Genomic DNA, 16,264 nt, shown 5'->3' on the forward strand with positions numbered 1-16,264 from the left:
AGCCTATTATGAATTAAGCTGATATAAACATTCATGTGCAAGTCTTTGCGTGGACATATGTTTTCATTTTTCTTGACTAAATACTCAGAAGTGAAACTGCTGGTTCATAGGGTAAGTGAACATTAAACTTTGTAAGAAACTGCAGAAAAGTCCTCCAAAATGCTTGTACCATTTTACACCCCTAATGGCAATATATTAGTATATTAGAGTTCTGGTTTCTCCATAAGAGTTTTTAGATTATATTTGGTGTTGTTAGTCTTTGGCTTTAGCCGTTCTAGTGGGTGTGTGGTGATATCTCATTGTGGTTTCAATTTGCATTTCCCTGATTACTAAAGATGTTGAGGATTGGGTATCTTCTTTTGTGAAGTGTCCATTTAAGTTTGTGCCCAATTTTACATTGGGTTCTTCTTTTGATTGTTCATTTGTATGTCTTTACATATGCTGCATAAAAGTCCTTTGTCAGATACATGAACTGCATATATAATTTTTTCCAAGTCTGTGGCTTGCCTATTCATTTTGTTAATAATGTGTACAGATGAACAGAAAATTTATATTTTGATAAAGTCTACCTTTCTCTTTTATTATTAATGCTTCTTGTATCCTGTCCAAGACATCTTTGCCTACTCCAAGGTAATGAATATGTTCCTCTATGTTTTCTGCTAGAAATCTTACAACTTTGGCTTTTATTTTTAGTGGAAAAGTTTAAAAAGTAAAGCTTTTACTTTTAGCTAGGAACGTGGAAAGAGGCAGTGGTCCCTCTGAAGGAGGCGATGTGGAACAGGTTATCACCTTCATTGGTTATTGGTCTATTCAGGTTTTCTACTTCTTCTTGAGCCAATTTTGATAACTTATATGATCCATTTTGTCTGAAATTCAAATTTAGTGGTAAAAAATTATGACTTGCATTTTAGATAGGATGAATAGTGGAAATCAAGACTTACTTTAGGAGACGGATCCAAAAAAATATTGCTGTGATTTATGTCAAAGAGTGTTCTGCTTATGTTTTCCTCTAGGAGTTTTATAGTATCCAGTCTTACATTTAGGTCTTTAATCCATTTTGAGTTTATTTTTGTATATGGTGTTAGAGAATGTTCTAATTTCATTCTTTTACATGTAGCTGTCCAGTTTTTCCAGCACCACTTTAAAAAAATTAATTAGTTAATTAATTTATTTATTTTTGGCTGCGTTGGGTCTTCGTTGCTGCGCGTGGGCTTTCTCTAATTGTGGCGAGCGGGGGCTACTCTTCCTTGCGGTGTGCGGGCTTCTCATTGCAGTGGCTTCTCTTGTTGAGGAGCACAGGCTCTACGTGCACAGGCTTCAGTAGTTGTGGCTCGAGAGCTCTAGAGCGCAGGCTCAGTAGTTGTGGCGCACGGGCTTAGTTGCTCCGCGGCATGTGGGATCTTCCCGGACCAGGGCTCGAACCCGTGTCCCCTGCATTGGCAGGCAGATTCTTAACCACTGTGCCACCAGGCAAGCTCCAGCACCACTTATTGAAGAGACCCATTTATATATTTTAATAAGACATGTATGTGTAATGTACAGAAAAGCATTTAACACAGAAAATTTATAAAAAGGGGAGGTAACTGTGCTTTGATGAGGACAGTGGTGTTAAAGCTGTACTAGTGCTTTTTCTGGGTTTGAATCTTATACTAGAATGTATTCTTGCGGAATTTGCATGCAATTACAAATAAACAAAGAGTTTAATAGAAAATAAGCAAACAGTAAAATACCTTAAGTATCTTTCCATCAGGATACGTAGATCTAAATCTTTTTATCAGCCATATTGCATAAATTTAACCTAATTTATTTAATGTTTTCCCTATTGATGGACTTTTTATGTTGCTTCTGTTGTTTTAACCTTTGCAAGCACTGCAATAGATATCCTAGTATATGAATCTTTGTGAAACTGTGTAGGTATCAGGCTGGCTAAACTCCTAGGAATAGAATTGCTCAGTCAAAGAATTTGTGGGATATTATATTTATCATATAATAGATTTTGCCAAATAGCTCTCTGTAAAACTGTTGCATCACAGTATCTGCCTCCAACGGAGTGTGGGAGTGCCCATTTCCCCATAAACCAGTCAACAACATTATCAAATTTCTAAATTTTGGCACTCCTAGATGAAACATGGCAACACATAGTTGTTTCGATTTGCATTTCTTTGAAGTTGAGCTTTTCTTCATATGTTTATCCGTCATTGGTATTTCTTTTCTGCAAACAAATCCATTTGCATCTTTGGCATGCTTTCTATTGGCTTACCATTTTATTAATGATTTGTAAGAGTTTTTAGATTATTACAAATAAGCTGTTTGACATCCTATGCTCATGAGTTTTTTATTTGTTTTTTTAAGTTTACTAAAATTTTAAATGTCTTCATAATCAATTTCTAAATGCTTCCCTCTGATGGGGAACATAAATTGTTCACAGTCGATTGAGTTCTGAAAAGCCATTAGTAAGGGTCTAAGGCACTCTGGGCTTCCTGTTTCACCTCCTAGAGGGGCCTCCCACACACAGGGGCCCCTCAGGCAGGGAGCTTCCTGCTGGGGTGTCAGATTTCAACCTAAGAAAGAGGCTGCCTGAAGGGTCTATATTTAGAGTATGACTCCCCAGCAGGGGCAGCTGGATGTCTGGGGACTAAGTTCTGCATACTTTGTCCCTGAGTTCTGGGATTATTCTGAGGGGCTTGTATGGGTGGTGCAGTGAAACTGTAACAGAAGGCAGGGACTTCCCCTGGCGACTGCTTGGGATCCTGTAAACTGCTTTTTGTGAGAGAAAAATGACATGGATTTCAGGAGTATTGCCCACAGACCCGTAGTCAGCCACAGACCTTACCCCCTATCTCTACTGAAAGATGCTGAACACTGTATGCCCCCGCTGCTAGGGTTAGGGTTGGGTCCCAGCTGCTATGGGGACACACAGTGCATGAATGGCAGATAGTGGAGCTATCTCACCAGTGTCATGATCTAATGAAAATCCACCTGTTAAGCTTCATTTCCATTAGTGGGATAGCACAGTTGGTCCTTTCCTGGGTGTGATGAGACTGATTTGATCACACGCTTATGTAAAATCCCAATAAAACTCCTTGAGTGGAAAACAGGTTAATCTGGGAAGTCACTAGTTTTCAGGCGCTGGGTTCATCAGGAGTGGGGTCTCCATTCCATCACCCAGGAGTCATCTATGAAGAAGATCTCAGACACCTGACACAAGATCATCAGTAAATTCAGCCAGAACTTCGAAAGGTTGTAAATCGTTTGTGTAAAATTGCCAAGATTGGTCTTTCCAAAGATGAATTTATAGGTCACATTGAAAACCTATTGGTTTTGTTCAGGAAAATTTTATATTTAAAATGTTAATAATTACCAGTCTGTTTTGAAAGCTGTGAAATAATTTATAGCAATTCGAAAACATTCTTAATGTGGCACAAAATAACGTCAACAAATGGATGAGCCTTTTGTTATTTTTACAACCTAATTTGTAAATGTCAAACGAAAATGGCTTGACGCCATTTCCCCATTACAAAAACAATGAATGTGACGTTAAAAGGGAAAAAAAAGGAACATAAAAAAGAAAGTTAAACCTCTCCTTGCACTCTCTGCTCCCCTTCCTGACACCTCTTCCCTTGCCCATTTTGGTGCAGCAACGTACCCAATGGGGACGCTAGTCTTATAGTGTAAGAGAGAAAGAGTCCTCAAAGAAGCAGCTGAAAAGGCCGGAGCCAAGGCCTGAGGGTGGATGGGGGACGCAGACCCTCCCTGGTAACAAGAGAAGGGCAAACTCCAACCGCAGGGAGGTGATGCCACTTGTGGGCTCTCAGATTGGAGGGAAAGGAGCTGAGTGACCGGGCCTCGCGCACAGCTGGGTGGAGGGGGAGATCTTGCGCGCGGAGGTGGAGGGGAGGGTCCTGTTGAACTCCCCGCCGGCCCTGGTTGGGGGGGGGATCCGAGGGCGAGCTAGGCGGTGACGCGGGGTCCTCACGTGACCGGGAGCTGCAGAGCGACGCAGCCTTCGGTGCAGTCGTCACTCGTGTCTGGGTACCAGCTCCCCGCTGCCCTGCGAACGGCGGGCTGGCATCGGGCCCTGAGGAAGCGGAGCAGGTAAGGGCTCCGTGCGCCGAAGCCAGGGCGGCAGCGGACTGCGGATCCCCGGAGCTGGTCCGGGGGTGGCGGACAAAGCGGGCTCAAGTTCCCAGAGCCTTCGCTCAAATTCTCCCGAGCCCTCCTCCTCCTCCCTACGTCTGTGCTGGGGAACCGTGAGCTTTGACAGGGCGAATGGTGGAGGGAGTGTCTCAAGAGGGAAATGCAGAGATTGAGATGCCCCATTCTCTCTGAATCTAATCACAGACCACACACGCCCGCTCCGCTTCCTGCTCATTTCAGTGGAAGGGACACGCCACGGTGGCGTTTGCAGAGAAAATGGTGGGCCTTAGTGACTGGACGGCGGGGTTGGTGAGGGTGGCGTCTCGCAATGTGGGGAGGGACGTTTGATAACTGGGTTCCTGAATCCAGCGTTGGGATCTGTGTCCTGGGTACTGGTCCAAGCACTCAGTGCCTTTACTATCTCCTGTCTGAAGACAGTAATTCGGGGTGGCACTGTTCGCGGCAAGGCGAGGGAAGGAGAGGAGACAACTGCACAGGATCTGCGGAGGTTAGTGTGGGCACGGGCACCCGCTGTGAACAGTTGAAGCGCTCTATGAATACTCTCTGTGACAGGAACTTAGGCGCCTCTGTCTGTTTGGGATATAGGGTGGGGCTATAGTGGACTTTCCCTGAACTGCGTTTACTTACCAAGCTTGGGCTTTTTAACGTAAAGTGTATGTTGAAGACCAATAAAGACAGCAACTTTTCTAGGGATGTTTTTATTTGCGCCTCAGAAAATACAAATTGTTGTCTCAAAGAATTACTTTTTTTTTTTTTTTGGAGATAGCCTTTGCGGGGCAGGGATGGTGATTTTGCAGAAGCAAAAGCCTCCCTCCACCACACACACACCGTGTCTCATATGCTGGAGATTCCTAGAGATGGGTTTAAAGAGAAGTAGATGGCAGTAGGCTGTGATTCTAGAATATGGGGTATGGGGGCCTCTATGTGTCTCCTGGTTTTCCAGTTTTTCAGATTCTCCCACCTGTCTGCACAGGTGAAGGAAAAGATGGACTTTTGGGAGAAGCCCTAGAATCCTACAGGTGGTTTTAGAATAATTCGCTTCTGTCTCTCCCGTTTTTCCTGCCTCCCCTTTCCACCCTGCCCATTTCAGTGCTGGAGAAGCCCTAGGTTTTGCTTGCCAGAGAACAGATCTCTAAATCCAGTAAGGCAGGTACTGGGACCCATGTTTCAGATGCTGGGATGTCACAAGCACTCAACTTTCACCTTCCCTTTTTTCTCTGTTTTTTCCTAGGTCTTCCCATAGGACGACAGTAGGGCTGTTTACCACTGAAAGCAAGGGAAATTGGGAGACTGGCCTGGGACCGTGGAGGTTGGTGTGAAGATGGGCAGTGCCTGGGGGTAACAAGAGAGGGTGGGCATATAAGGTGGCTGAGACTTGAGAGGGTCTCAGTGGAGGGTTCTTCTGCCCCTCCTACACTCTGCCAGATTTCCACAGTGTTGCTACGCCCCCTACTGATTTCAGTGCAGGAAATAGTAGGAATATTGGGTTAAGGGTGGGCTGGAGTGTGACGGAGAGAAGACTTGAAAGGATGGATCATATTAGCAAACTGGACATGGGCTCTCACAAGGCAGGGACTGGAGTCAGGGATCAAGGTGCTTGTTTGTTCTGTGAAGGACCCGGTCTCTACTATCTGTTTGTTTACTTGTCCACAGGTTGGTCTACAGGTCTGAAAGGCTTGAGATCACTGGAAGCAAAGAAACAAGGAGGAAATTATCCCTGATAGGTATAGACTGGTAAGAGGATGGGGACTGGCTGGGTAGACATCTAAGATGGGTTGTTGGAGACCAGTGTCCATCCAGTAGGGCCAGTGTCCAGTCTGGAGGATCCTCAGTCTCTCCTTTTTCCAGTCACTTTTCCCACCATCTCTTCACTTACCCCACACCTTCACCTTTATTTTGGCACAGGGAGTGGGGCGAATTGAAGGGGATAGAGAGGTAGTTTGCTAATAATATATCTGTCACAACAAGAGCAAAATCTTCACTTCCGCCTGTCCATCTGTCTGTCTCTAGGTCCACAGATCTCATGAGTTTATAGATCTACTTTACGGTATATCTCCAATCAAGAGAAGGAAAGAGGAGGGAACTGCCTTGATCATTACAGGTTGGTATGAGGGTGGGGACCTGTGGGAGTGGTGACCAGAGTAGGTCCAGTAAAAATCGAAGTCTGAGGGCTTCCCAGTCTCTACCATTCATAGTCAGCCTTAACACCATCCTTTCCACTGTTCATTTGGTATAAGGAAATGTATATGGAAGTACCTTGGGGGAAATTGTTGGGCACTGGGAAAGATGGAGAGGAGATAAAATAAAAGGGATGGAGAGAGAATTTGCTAATCGTCCTCTTCTTCCACCAAGCACATCATTTTTACACTTTCCTGTCCTTCTGTATCTATCTGTGCGATGCACAGAATTAGAAGAGAAATTTTAGTGCATTTCCTTCCTCCACTTCTAGGTCCACCTCCAGTGGCAACTGTAGTGGCCTTTGAGTGGCTGAAGACCAACACCCTCACAGGCCTACGCGCAGACCTACTACCCACTTTCCCCAGCCTGATTGAGCCCCTCTGTACCTTGTTCGTGTCTTCAGCAGGGGTGATTACATGGGTCGTGTTCAGGAAGTGGGCTGGGTGACCGCAGGACTGATGATCTGGGCTGGTGCTTGCTACTGCATTTACAGATTAACCAAGGGAAGAGCCCAGAGTGTGAGGAGACTTGCCAGAAATGGGTCCAGAGTCAAGATGGAGACTGTGGTTGGGATACAGAACCAGACCTTGGCGATGTGTGAAGCCATGGTTGGGACAGAGATTGAGACTAGACCCAAGCCCAGGACTGGAGCAGAAACTGGAGCAGGAGGTGGGGCTGGGGCTGAAGTAGAGACTAAGACCACTGCTACAGCCAGAATCAAAGCCAACTCTCAAGCCAAGGCAATGGCTGAGGCAGAGACAGAGACCCAATCTGAGGCCAAAACAGTGGCTGGAACAGTGGTCATAACAGAGGCTGTGATTCTGACTGAGGCCAAAGCCAGTGAAGTGGCCATGAAAGAAGCAGTGACCCAAACTGACTCTGAGTCTGGGAGACTAGTCAAGAAAGAGGCAGTGACCCAGACCAAGGCTAAAGCTTGGGCACTTGGTGCTAGGGCAGAGACCAAGAAAGAAGCAATGACCCAGACCAAAGCAGAAACTCGTATATTGGCTGAAAAAGAGACAGAAATGAACAGAGTGATGGTGACACAGAATGAGGCCTTGGCAGTAATCAGGGAAGTGGCCAAGATGGGTACCATAAACAAGATTGGAAATGTGGCTGAGACCAAGTTGAGAGCCCTGGAAGAGACTGTGAGTGTGGCCAAGACTCAGTCTGAGGCCAGGTCTGGTACCTCAGTTGAGGCTAAGGGAAATCATAACACCAAGTCCAAGGCAGAAGCTGGAGCAGACATGAAGTCCTGTGCACTGTCTCAGGCTGTGGCCAAGATCCAGGTTGACGACATGCTTGGTACTGGGGTTGAGGCCAAGGGGAATTGCAAAACCGTGTCTCAGGCAGGGTCTGTGGCAGATATGAGGGCTTCTGCTCAGCCTCAGATTGTAGCCAAGGCCCAGACTGAGGCCGTGCCTAGGGCAACGGTTGATGCTGGGGTTAATACCAATGCCATGTGTGAGGCAGGGGTGGGGGCAGGTACAAGTGCTTCTATACAATCTCAGACTGTGACCAAGAAACAGGCTGAGACAATGTCTGGTGCCAGGGTTGATGATAGGGGAAATAACAATGTCACATCTAGGGCAATGACTGGAGCTGACACGAGGGCTGCCGCTCAGCCTCAAGCCGTAGCCAGTGCTCAGGCTGAGGCTACGCCTGATGCCAGGGGTAAGGGTAGAGGCAATTCCAATGCCGTATCTAAGGTGGGGGTTGGGACAGACACTGAGTCCTATACACAGCCTCAGCCTAAGGCCAATGTCCAGGCTGATGCCTTGCCTGATGACAGGATTAAGGCTCAGGGCAATGCCAACACCAAGCCTAAAGAAGAGGCTGGGACAGACACAAAGGCACAGTCTCAGACTTCCACTAAGAGCCAGGTTGAGGCTCTACCTAGTACTAGAGGTAAAGCTAGGGGCAAAGCCAAAGGCAAGTGTAAGGCAGGGGTCGGAGCAGACATGAAAACCTGTGCACAGCCTCAAGCTGGGGTCAAGGCCCAAGCTGATGTTTTCCCTGATTCCAGGATTGATGGCAGGGGTGATCCTGATACCATTTCTGGGGCAGGGGCTAAGGCAGAACTGAGGGCCTGTGCTCAGCCTCAGGAAATGGCCAGTTCCCAGGGCGAGGCCTTGCCTGGTGCCAAGAAGAAGGTCCAGGACAATCCCAATGCTGTGTCTAAGTCAGGGGCTGGGCCACGTGCAAAGAGCTCTGCACAGCCCCAGGCTATGGCCAATACCCAGGGGGAAGCCTTGCCTGGTGTCAAGAAGAAGGTCCAGGACAATCCCAATGCTGTGTCTAAGGCAGGTACTGGGCCAGATACAAAGGGCTCTGCCCAGCCTGAAACAGATACAACAAGCCCTGCTCAGCCCCAGGCTGTGGCCAATTCTCAGGGTGAGGCCTTGTGTGGTACTAAGAATAAGGTCCGGGGCAATCCCAATGCTCTGTGTAAAGCAGGGACTGGACCAGATACAAAGAACTCTGCCCAGCCCCAAGCTGTGGCCAATTCCCAAGGTGAGACTTTGCCTGGTGTCAAGATTAAAGTCAGGGGCAATCCCAATGCTGTGTCTAAGGTGGGGGCTGGGCCAGGTACAAAGGGCTCTGCCCAGCCTCAAACAGATACAACAGGCTCTGCTCAGCCCCAGGCTGTGGCCAATTCCTGGGGTGAAGCCTTGCCTGCTACTAAGAATAAGGTCTGGGGCAATCCCAATGCTGTGTCTAAAGCAGGGTCTGGGCCAGATACAACGTGTTCTGCCCAGCCTCAAACAGATACAACAAACACTGTCCAGCCCCAAGCAGTGGCCAATTCTCAGGGTGAGGTCTTGCCTGGTGCCAAGAATAAGGTCAGGGGTAATCCCAATGATGTGTCTAAGGCAGAGGCTGGAGCAGATACAGTGGGCTCTGTTCAGCCCCAAGCTGAGTCTAATTCCCAAGGTGAAGCCTTACCTGGTGCCAGAAATAAGGTCCGGGGCAATCCCAATGCTGTGTCTAAGGTAGGGTCTGGGCCAGATACAAAGGGCTCTGCCCAGCCCCAGGCTGCAGCCAATTCCCAGGGTGAGACCTTATATGGTACTAAGAATAAGGTCCGGGGCAATCCCAATGCTGTGTCTAAGGTAGGGTCTAAGACAGATACGAAGGGCTCTGCTCAGCCCCAGGCTGCAGCCACTTCCCTGGGTGAGGCCTTGTGTGGTACTAAGAATAAGGTCCGGGGCAATCCCAGTGCTGTGTCTAAGGCAGGGGCTGGGCCAGATACAGCAGACTCTGCCCAGCCTCAGACAGATACAACAGGCTCTACTCAGCCCCAGGCTGTGGCCAGTTCCCAGGGTGACGCCTTGCTTGGTGCCAGGAGTAAGGTCAAGGGCAATCCCAATGCTGTGTCTAAAGCAGGGACTGGACCAGGTACAACAGGCTCTGCCCCACCCCAGGCTGTGGCCAATTCCCAGGGTGAGGCCTTGCTTGGTGCCAGGAGTAAGGTTAGGGGCAATCGTGTTGCTGAGTCTAAGGTAGAGGCTGGAGCATGTACGATGGGCTCTGGCCAGCGTCAGTCTGTAGCCCATTCCCAGAGTAAGACCTCGTCTGGGGCAAAGGACAAGGCTATGCGTAAGTCTGAGGCAGAAGCCACAGGAGATGTCTCTGTAAAGCCCAAGGCTAAAGCCACGCCCACTTCTGAGAGTGAGGGTGAGGCAGGCACTCAGGCCTGCAAAAAGTCTCAGCCTAAGGTCCATGACTACTACTGGAATGGGATTGGTGTTGAGGACTGGATTGCTTCTGAGCGATGGATCAAATTTAGGTTTCAGGCTAGGGATGGATACTGGGAGAATAGCATGTCCTGGGCTGATGATGAGAATGAAGCCAATGTTGAATCCTGGAGTGCGGCTAGGGGTGAGAATGAGGTTGGTATTCAGTCCTGGGCTGGAGCTGGGGACCAGGCCAGTGGAGGGCTCTGGGCTGGGAGTCACGCCAGTGAACAGTCCTGGGCTGCAGGCCAGGCCAGTGGGGGTTACTGGGTAGAGGCTGGGGACAAGGCTGTTGGAGGGTCCTGGACTGTGGCTGAGAACCAGGCCAGTGGGGCTTCTTGGGCTGGCACTGGGAACCAGGCTGTTGTGGTGCCCTGGACTGGAGCTCAGGCCAGTGAGAGCTCCTGGGCTGGGGGCCAGGCCAGTGGGGTATCCTGGACTGGGGGAGAGGCCATTGGAGTGTCCTGGACTGTGGTTGAGAACCAGGCCAATGGAGCATCCTGGGCTGGGGCTGAGGCACAGGCCAGTGGAAGGTCCCAGGATGGGGCTGGGATTCAGGCTAATGGAGGGTCCTGGGCTCAGGCTACGGCTGGGAATGTGGTTAACATTGGGTACTGGGCTGTGGCTGTGGACCAGGCTACTGGAGGGTCCTGGATTCTGACTAGTGATCTGTCTGGCGGTGCATCCTGGGTTGGGACTAGTGATTTGTCTGGTGGTGGATCCAAGCCTAGACTTGAGGATCAGACCAATGAAAATGTGTCCTGGGCTGGAGCTGGGCTGGGGCCTGAAAACCAGTCCAGTGGAAGGGCCTGGGCTGACACTGCGGACCAAGCCAGTGGAGGGTCTGGGCTAGGGCTTGTGGATCAGTCCAGTGGTGGGTCCTGGGTTACGGCTGGAGAACAGCCCAATAGAGGGTCTAGGCCTGGGTTTGCAGACCAGTCCAGTGTTGGGTCCTGGGCTGGCGCTGGGAACCAGGCCAGTGAAGGATTCTTGGTGGGGGCCGTGGATCAGGCCAGTGGGGGTTCTTGGACTGGGACTGGTGATCAGTCTGGTGGTGGGTCCAAGCCTGGATTTAAGGATCAGGTCAGTGAAGAAGGGTCTTTGGCTGGGGCTGGTAACCAGGCTGGTGGAGGGACTAGGTCGGGACCTGAGGACCAGTCCAGTGGAGGGTCTTGGGCTGACTCTGGGGACCAAGCCAGTGGAGGTTTCTTGGTTGGGGCTGTGGACCAGGCCAATGAAGGGTCCTGGGTTGGACCTGGGCATCAGGCTGGTGGTGAGGCAAAGCCTAGATACGAGGATCAGGCCAAATCTGGAAGAGTGTCTTGGGCTGACAGTGGGGGCCAGGCTAGTGGAGGGTCTACACTGGGGCCCAGGGACCAGTCCGTTGGAGATTCCTGGGCTGGCATTGGGGACCAGGCCAGTGGAGGATCCAGGCCGGTGCTCAAGGATCAGTCTACTGGATGGTTCTATGCTTGCAGTGGGAGTCAGGCCAATACAGGAGGGTCCTGGGGTGGGGCTAGTGGCCAGGCCATTGGAGGGCCTGGGCTCGGGCCCATGAACCAGTCCAGTGGTGGGTCCTGGGCTGATACTGGGAGTCAGGTCAGTGGAGGGTCTTGGGCTGGGGCTGGGGATCAGGCTGGTAGCTGTTCCAAACCTGGATTTGAGGATCAGGCCAGTGGAGGAGCGTTCTGGTCTGGTGCTCAGGACCAGGCCATTGGAGGGTCTAGTCCAGGGCTTGCAGACCAGCCCAGGGGTGGGTCCTGGGTTGGCACTGGGAGTCAGGCCAGTGGAAGGTCCTGGATTGTGGCTGGGGATCAAGCTGGTAGCTGTTCCAAAGCTGGGTTTGAGGATCAGGCCAGTGGAGGAGGCTCCTGGGCTGGCACTGGGGATCAGGCTTGTGGAAAATCCTGGGCTGGGTCTAAGCCTGGGAATGAGGCGAGTAGAGGGTCTAGCCTGGGGCCTGAAGAGCAGGCAAGTGGAGGGTCCTGGGCTAGGCCTGGAGACCAGACCAGTAGAAGGTCTCAGGTGAGTGCTGGGACAGAGGCCAATGAAGGATCCTGGTTTGGGGCTGGGAGTGAGGCTAGTACAGGGTCTTGGTTCTGGAGAGGGGAAGAAGCTGGTATTGTGTCTAGTCCTGGAGATAAAAATGAAGCCAGTATTGAATCCAGCTCAGTGGTTAGGGAAGAGGCTGTCATTAGTTCTAGATTTGGGGCTGAGAACAAAAACAGTATTGGGTCCTGGATCAGATCTGATGAGGCTGCCTGTATGGATTCCTGTGTGGGGGCTGAGGCTGGGGCTGGGGTTGGGGCTGAGGTCAGGCAGGAGTCTTGGCTCTGGGATGGAGATGCAGCCACTACAGGGTCTAGGCTTGGGGTTGGGGAAGAGGCTGGCATGGGGTCCTGGACTTTGGCTGGGGATGTAGATGAGGATGAGCTAAGTAGGGCATCCAGCCCTGATATTGAGGAGATAAGTTTAAGGTCCTTGTTTTGGGCTGAGAGTGAGAACAATAATGCATTCAGATCTAAGCGTGAGAAAGATGTCAATTTTGAGTGTAGGGCTGGAGATAAGGCCAGCACCAAGGACAAGCTTGAAGCTGCTGGTGGAGTCGATGTAAAGTCTTGTTTCTGGGATGGTAATGAAAACAGAAGTGAGGATAAATCTGCACCTAAGACTAAAGCCAAAAAGTCAGCTGAGTCAAGAGTCACATATCCATCCATGGTCCCTGGGGCAGGAATGGGGTCATGGGCCGGAGCCATGATCTGGACAGAAATGAAATTTCCATACCAAAATGAGTCCTGCTTCCCACCTGAAGATGAGCTCAGAAAGCAGATCAGGTCTGGGGAGAAAACTCAGCCTTGGGCCTGCCGCTGTAGACGTGAAACTAATATGGATCCACGAGAGCTTGAAAAACTCATTTGCATGATTGAGATGACTGAAGATCCTTCTATTCATGAAATAGCCAATAATGCTCTGTATAACAGTCGTGATTACCCATTTTCCCATGAAGTCATTCGTAATGCAGGTAGAATCTCAATTATTGAAGGCTTACTCAATAATCCCTACCCCAGTGTTAGGCAGAAGGCTTTAAATGCACTGAATAACATCTCGGTGGCTGCTGAAAATCATAGGAAGGTTAAAACATACTTAAACCAAGTATGTGAAGACACCATCACCTATCCCTTGAATTCAAATGTGCAGCTGGCTGGATTGAGATTGATAAAGCACCTGACTATTATTAGTGAATATCAGCATATGGTTACAAATTACATTTCAGAATTTCTTCGTTTGTTAACTGTGGGAAGTGGAGAAACTAAAGACCATATTTTGGGAATGCTTTTAAATTTCTCTAAAAATCCATCTATGACAAAAGACTTGCTCATTGCCAATGCACCGGCATCACTGATTAATATCTTTAGCAAGAAAGAGACAAAGGAAAATATTCTTAATGCTCTTTCACTATTTGAAAATATAAATTACCATTTTAAAAGAAGAGCAAAAGTATTTACCCAGGACAAGTTCAGTAAAAATTCCCTTTATTTCATATTCCAACGACCTAAAGCATGTGCCAAGAAACTTCGAGTCTTAGCAGCAGAATACAATGACCCTGAGGTGAAAGAAAGAGTTGAGCTATTATTAAGTAAACTCTGATTAGTTGTAATTTTCCAAACAAATTTGAGTAATATTTTGGTTTTGCAGCCTGGAAGTAATGCACATTGTAAATTGCATTATAATTTCTAAAGTGATGTTGCTTATGATGGTCGTTAGCTGGACCATTTTATGAACACCAAATGAATTCAATCTTGTACTGAAAATACATGTGTTGATTTTTACCTTGTCTGGATTGAGATATTTTTGGTATGCTTCATGAGCAGAAACTGAACTGATTCTTCATAAGTAAGGTAATCTTTGGTCCTTTGTGTGGACTTATGTTTATACATTTGAGACTTTATTTTTATGTCATCAATAAAGTTGTGTGTTTTAAGCAGAAAAAAAGACACGTCTTTGTCCTTGAATCTGTGATCTATTTGGAAAGGCAAGATGTATGGAAACAAAAAGATACTAACAAAACCCGAGAACCTCTGATCATAGCCAGCTGTTTCCTATTAGTGCTTAAAGGCAGAAGACACTTCTGCATGCAACAGTGTTCAGGGAAAGTTTTGCAGAGGAGGGGGCACTTAAGTAAGCTGGGCATGAGAGACAGGATAAAAACAGGGCAGAAGGGCATTGGAGGAGGGAGGAGTGACGGGAAGAAAGGCATGGAGGTGGGAATTTTGCTCCACAGAGGAGGCTGGCCTGCCTAGAGGACAAAGTGTGGGGAGGGGAGTGATGGGAAATACAGTCCAGCAGTTGGGTGAGTCCCATTCATGGAGGATCCCTGATTTCTAAACTGAGGTGTCTGTATATTCTACCCACCTCTGGGAGACACGAAAGCCTTTTGTGACCAGAGGAGTGACAAGATGAAAGGAACATTATGTGGCTGACTTGTGTGCAGAATGGATCAGAGTTGGGGTGGGGACAGGAGTGGCCACTGGAGATTGGAACACCACTTAGGAAGTTACCACCATAGTTCAGGCATAGTTGCTAAAGGGGTGAAATTTCACTGGTGGCAATGGGAGTGGCAAGGGGAGGAAGGAAGTGAGAGACGCTTTGAATGAAGAAGTGCTGGATCCTATCCTGGGGACATACAGAGAGGGACAATTTTATTGTAGGGTCCTGAGGGCATTTGATAGGAAAACATCCTCTTTCTTGTCTATGGGAGTGAATATGTTAGTGATTATTTTGGAATTATGAAAAAATATAATAGAAGAAAGAATAATTTTTAGAGCTTCTATCAGATTTCTTTTACAAGATTGGTTGGGGCAGGGTCTTTATGGAACCATCGAGAGGACTGTTGGCATCCATACTGGAGAAGATCCACCTCTCTTCCAACCTAGAGTATGGTGAGGGTGTGGGTGGAGGGACACCTTCAAACTGTACTGGTGGGAGCATACTTGGTACAAGATCCATTTGGATACGTGTTTTAGAACCTTTCAAGATGTGCACGCTCTTTGACCCAGAAATTCCTCTTGTAGAAATTTATCATTAGGAGATAATCAAATAATCGGCTTGTACAAGGCTGTGCATCTGTACCTTTTTGAAGAGTGAAAAATTGTGAATGACCCAAGTGTCTTGAAATAGGCACTTGGCTAAGAAATTAAGGTATGTCTACACATTGAGACATTATGCAGCTCTTGAAAATGTTGATAGGCAACTACACTTATTTACATGGGAAAAATTCAGCATATAATCTTAAATGGGGAAAATAGGCTGCAAAAGCACATGCTGTACTTTTTATGAAGAAAGAACATATATTTAAATTATGTCTATGTATAAACTTTGGTGTGTATACTCTTGAGAATGTGGATAGTTCCCTGTGAGTGTAAGATTAATGGGTAATTTTACCTGTTTTTTACTCATCTGTATTTTCTGATATTTATATAATAAACCAGGACTTTTTGCATAATTTACTAAAAGGAAACGGATGAATTCAGGCTAAGCAGGCCTGTTAATAGCATTTCAGGGCACTAGAGCAAAAGTATAAATGGAGGTTCACATATTTATGTCTGAATATTTGGAAGGTATAAATAAAATTTTAAAATAAATATTACTTAAATAAAGCCATAAATATAAGTATAGATGTTTGAAATTTTAAATTTCATTAATCGTTTTGAAAGTAAAGCTGTTCTCAATTCTACCATTTGATGGTCACCAACTTTCCAGTGGAAAAAATGATGTCATACTTGTGGTGAATTCTGCAATCTGCTGCCCTAATCCTCCTTCAGGAATAAAGAGTTTATTATTTCAGTTGCTAGGAGTGCTGCCAGCAGACAGCCCTCAGCTGTCAGCCCTCTTCAGGAATTGCCTCAGCTAGAAAGCCACCTCCCCCAAGGTCATACCTCCTTTCTGGGGTACTTCACATTCAATGACTGATCTACATGGCCTTCTTGCCCCAAATGGGACAGCTTAACTTCTCCCTCTGTCCAATCCTGCTTCCTTCTTTTCCTTTCCACAGGTTTTAATCCTAAGAGCATTCCCTAATAAAAGCCCTTCATGCTGAACCCTGTCTCTGAGTCTGCCCTCCAGGAAGCCAACCTACAACAGTTGGTACAAGAAGAGGTTCAGAAAAGCATACACTGTGATGAAATTTAGGA

General features: G+C 47.7%; 1 protein-coding gene across 3 annotated transcripts; it reads left to right on the plus strand.

The window, feature by feature from the left end:
• The first annotated feature begins 3,989 nt into the window (after positions 1-3,989).
• Positions 3,990-16,190, plus strand: ARMCX4 (armadillo repeat containing X-linked 4). Of its 3 annotated transcripts, XM_061178705.1 has the most exons (6): positions 3,990-4,095; positions 4,572-4,645; positions 5,390-5,467; positions 5,812-5,892; positions 6,169-6,259; positions 6,608-13,949. In XM_061178705.1, exon 6 carries the CDS (start codon positions 6,753-6,755, stop codon positions 13,719-13,721), a length of 6,969 nt encoding a protein of 2,322 aa, XP_061034688.1. In that variant the 5' UTR covers positions 3,990-4,095; positions 4,572-4,645; positions 5,390-5,467; positions 5,812-5,892; positions 6,169-6,259; positions 6,608-6,752; the 3' UTR covers positions 13,722-13,949. The 3 variants fall into 3 exon arrangements, 2 of the variants coding, with proteins under 2 accessions (XP_061034688.1, XP_061034687.1); XR_009698921.1 differs by lacking the exons at positions 4,572-4,645; positions 6,608-13,949 and adding an exon at positions 16,126-16,190; XM_061178704.1 differs by lacking the exon at positions 4,572-4,645.
• The last annotated feature ends 74 nt before the right edge of the window (positions 16,191-16,264 follow it).

The sequence above is a fragment of the Eubalaena glacialis genome, chromosome X, assembly GCF_028564815.1.
Source record: "Eubalaena glacialis isolate mEubGla1 chromosome X, mEubGla1.1.hap2.+ XY, whole genome shotgun sequence".
NCBI lineage: Eukaryota > Metazoa > Chordata > Mammalia > Artiodactyla > Balaenidae > Eubalaena > Eubalaena glacialis.

Excerpts from the sequence above, each read along its gene's own strand:
- ARMCX4 (XM_061178705.1), top strand. The coding sequence starts at position 6,753 with ATGGGTCGTGTTCAGGAAGTGGGCTGGGTGACCGCAGGACTGATGATC.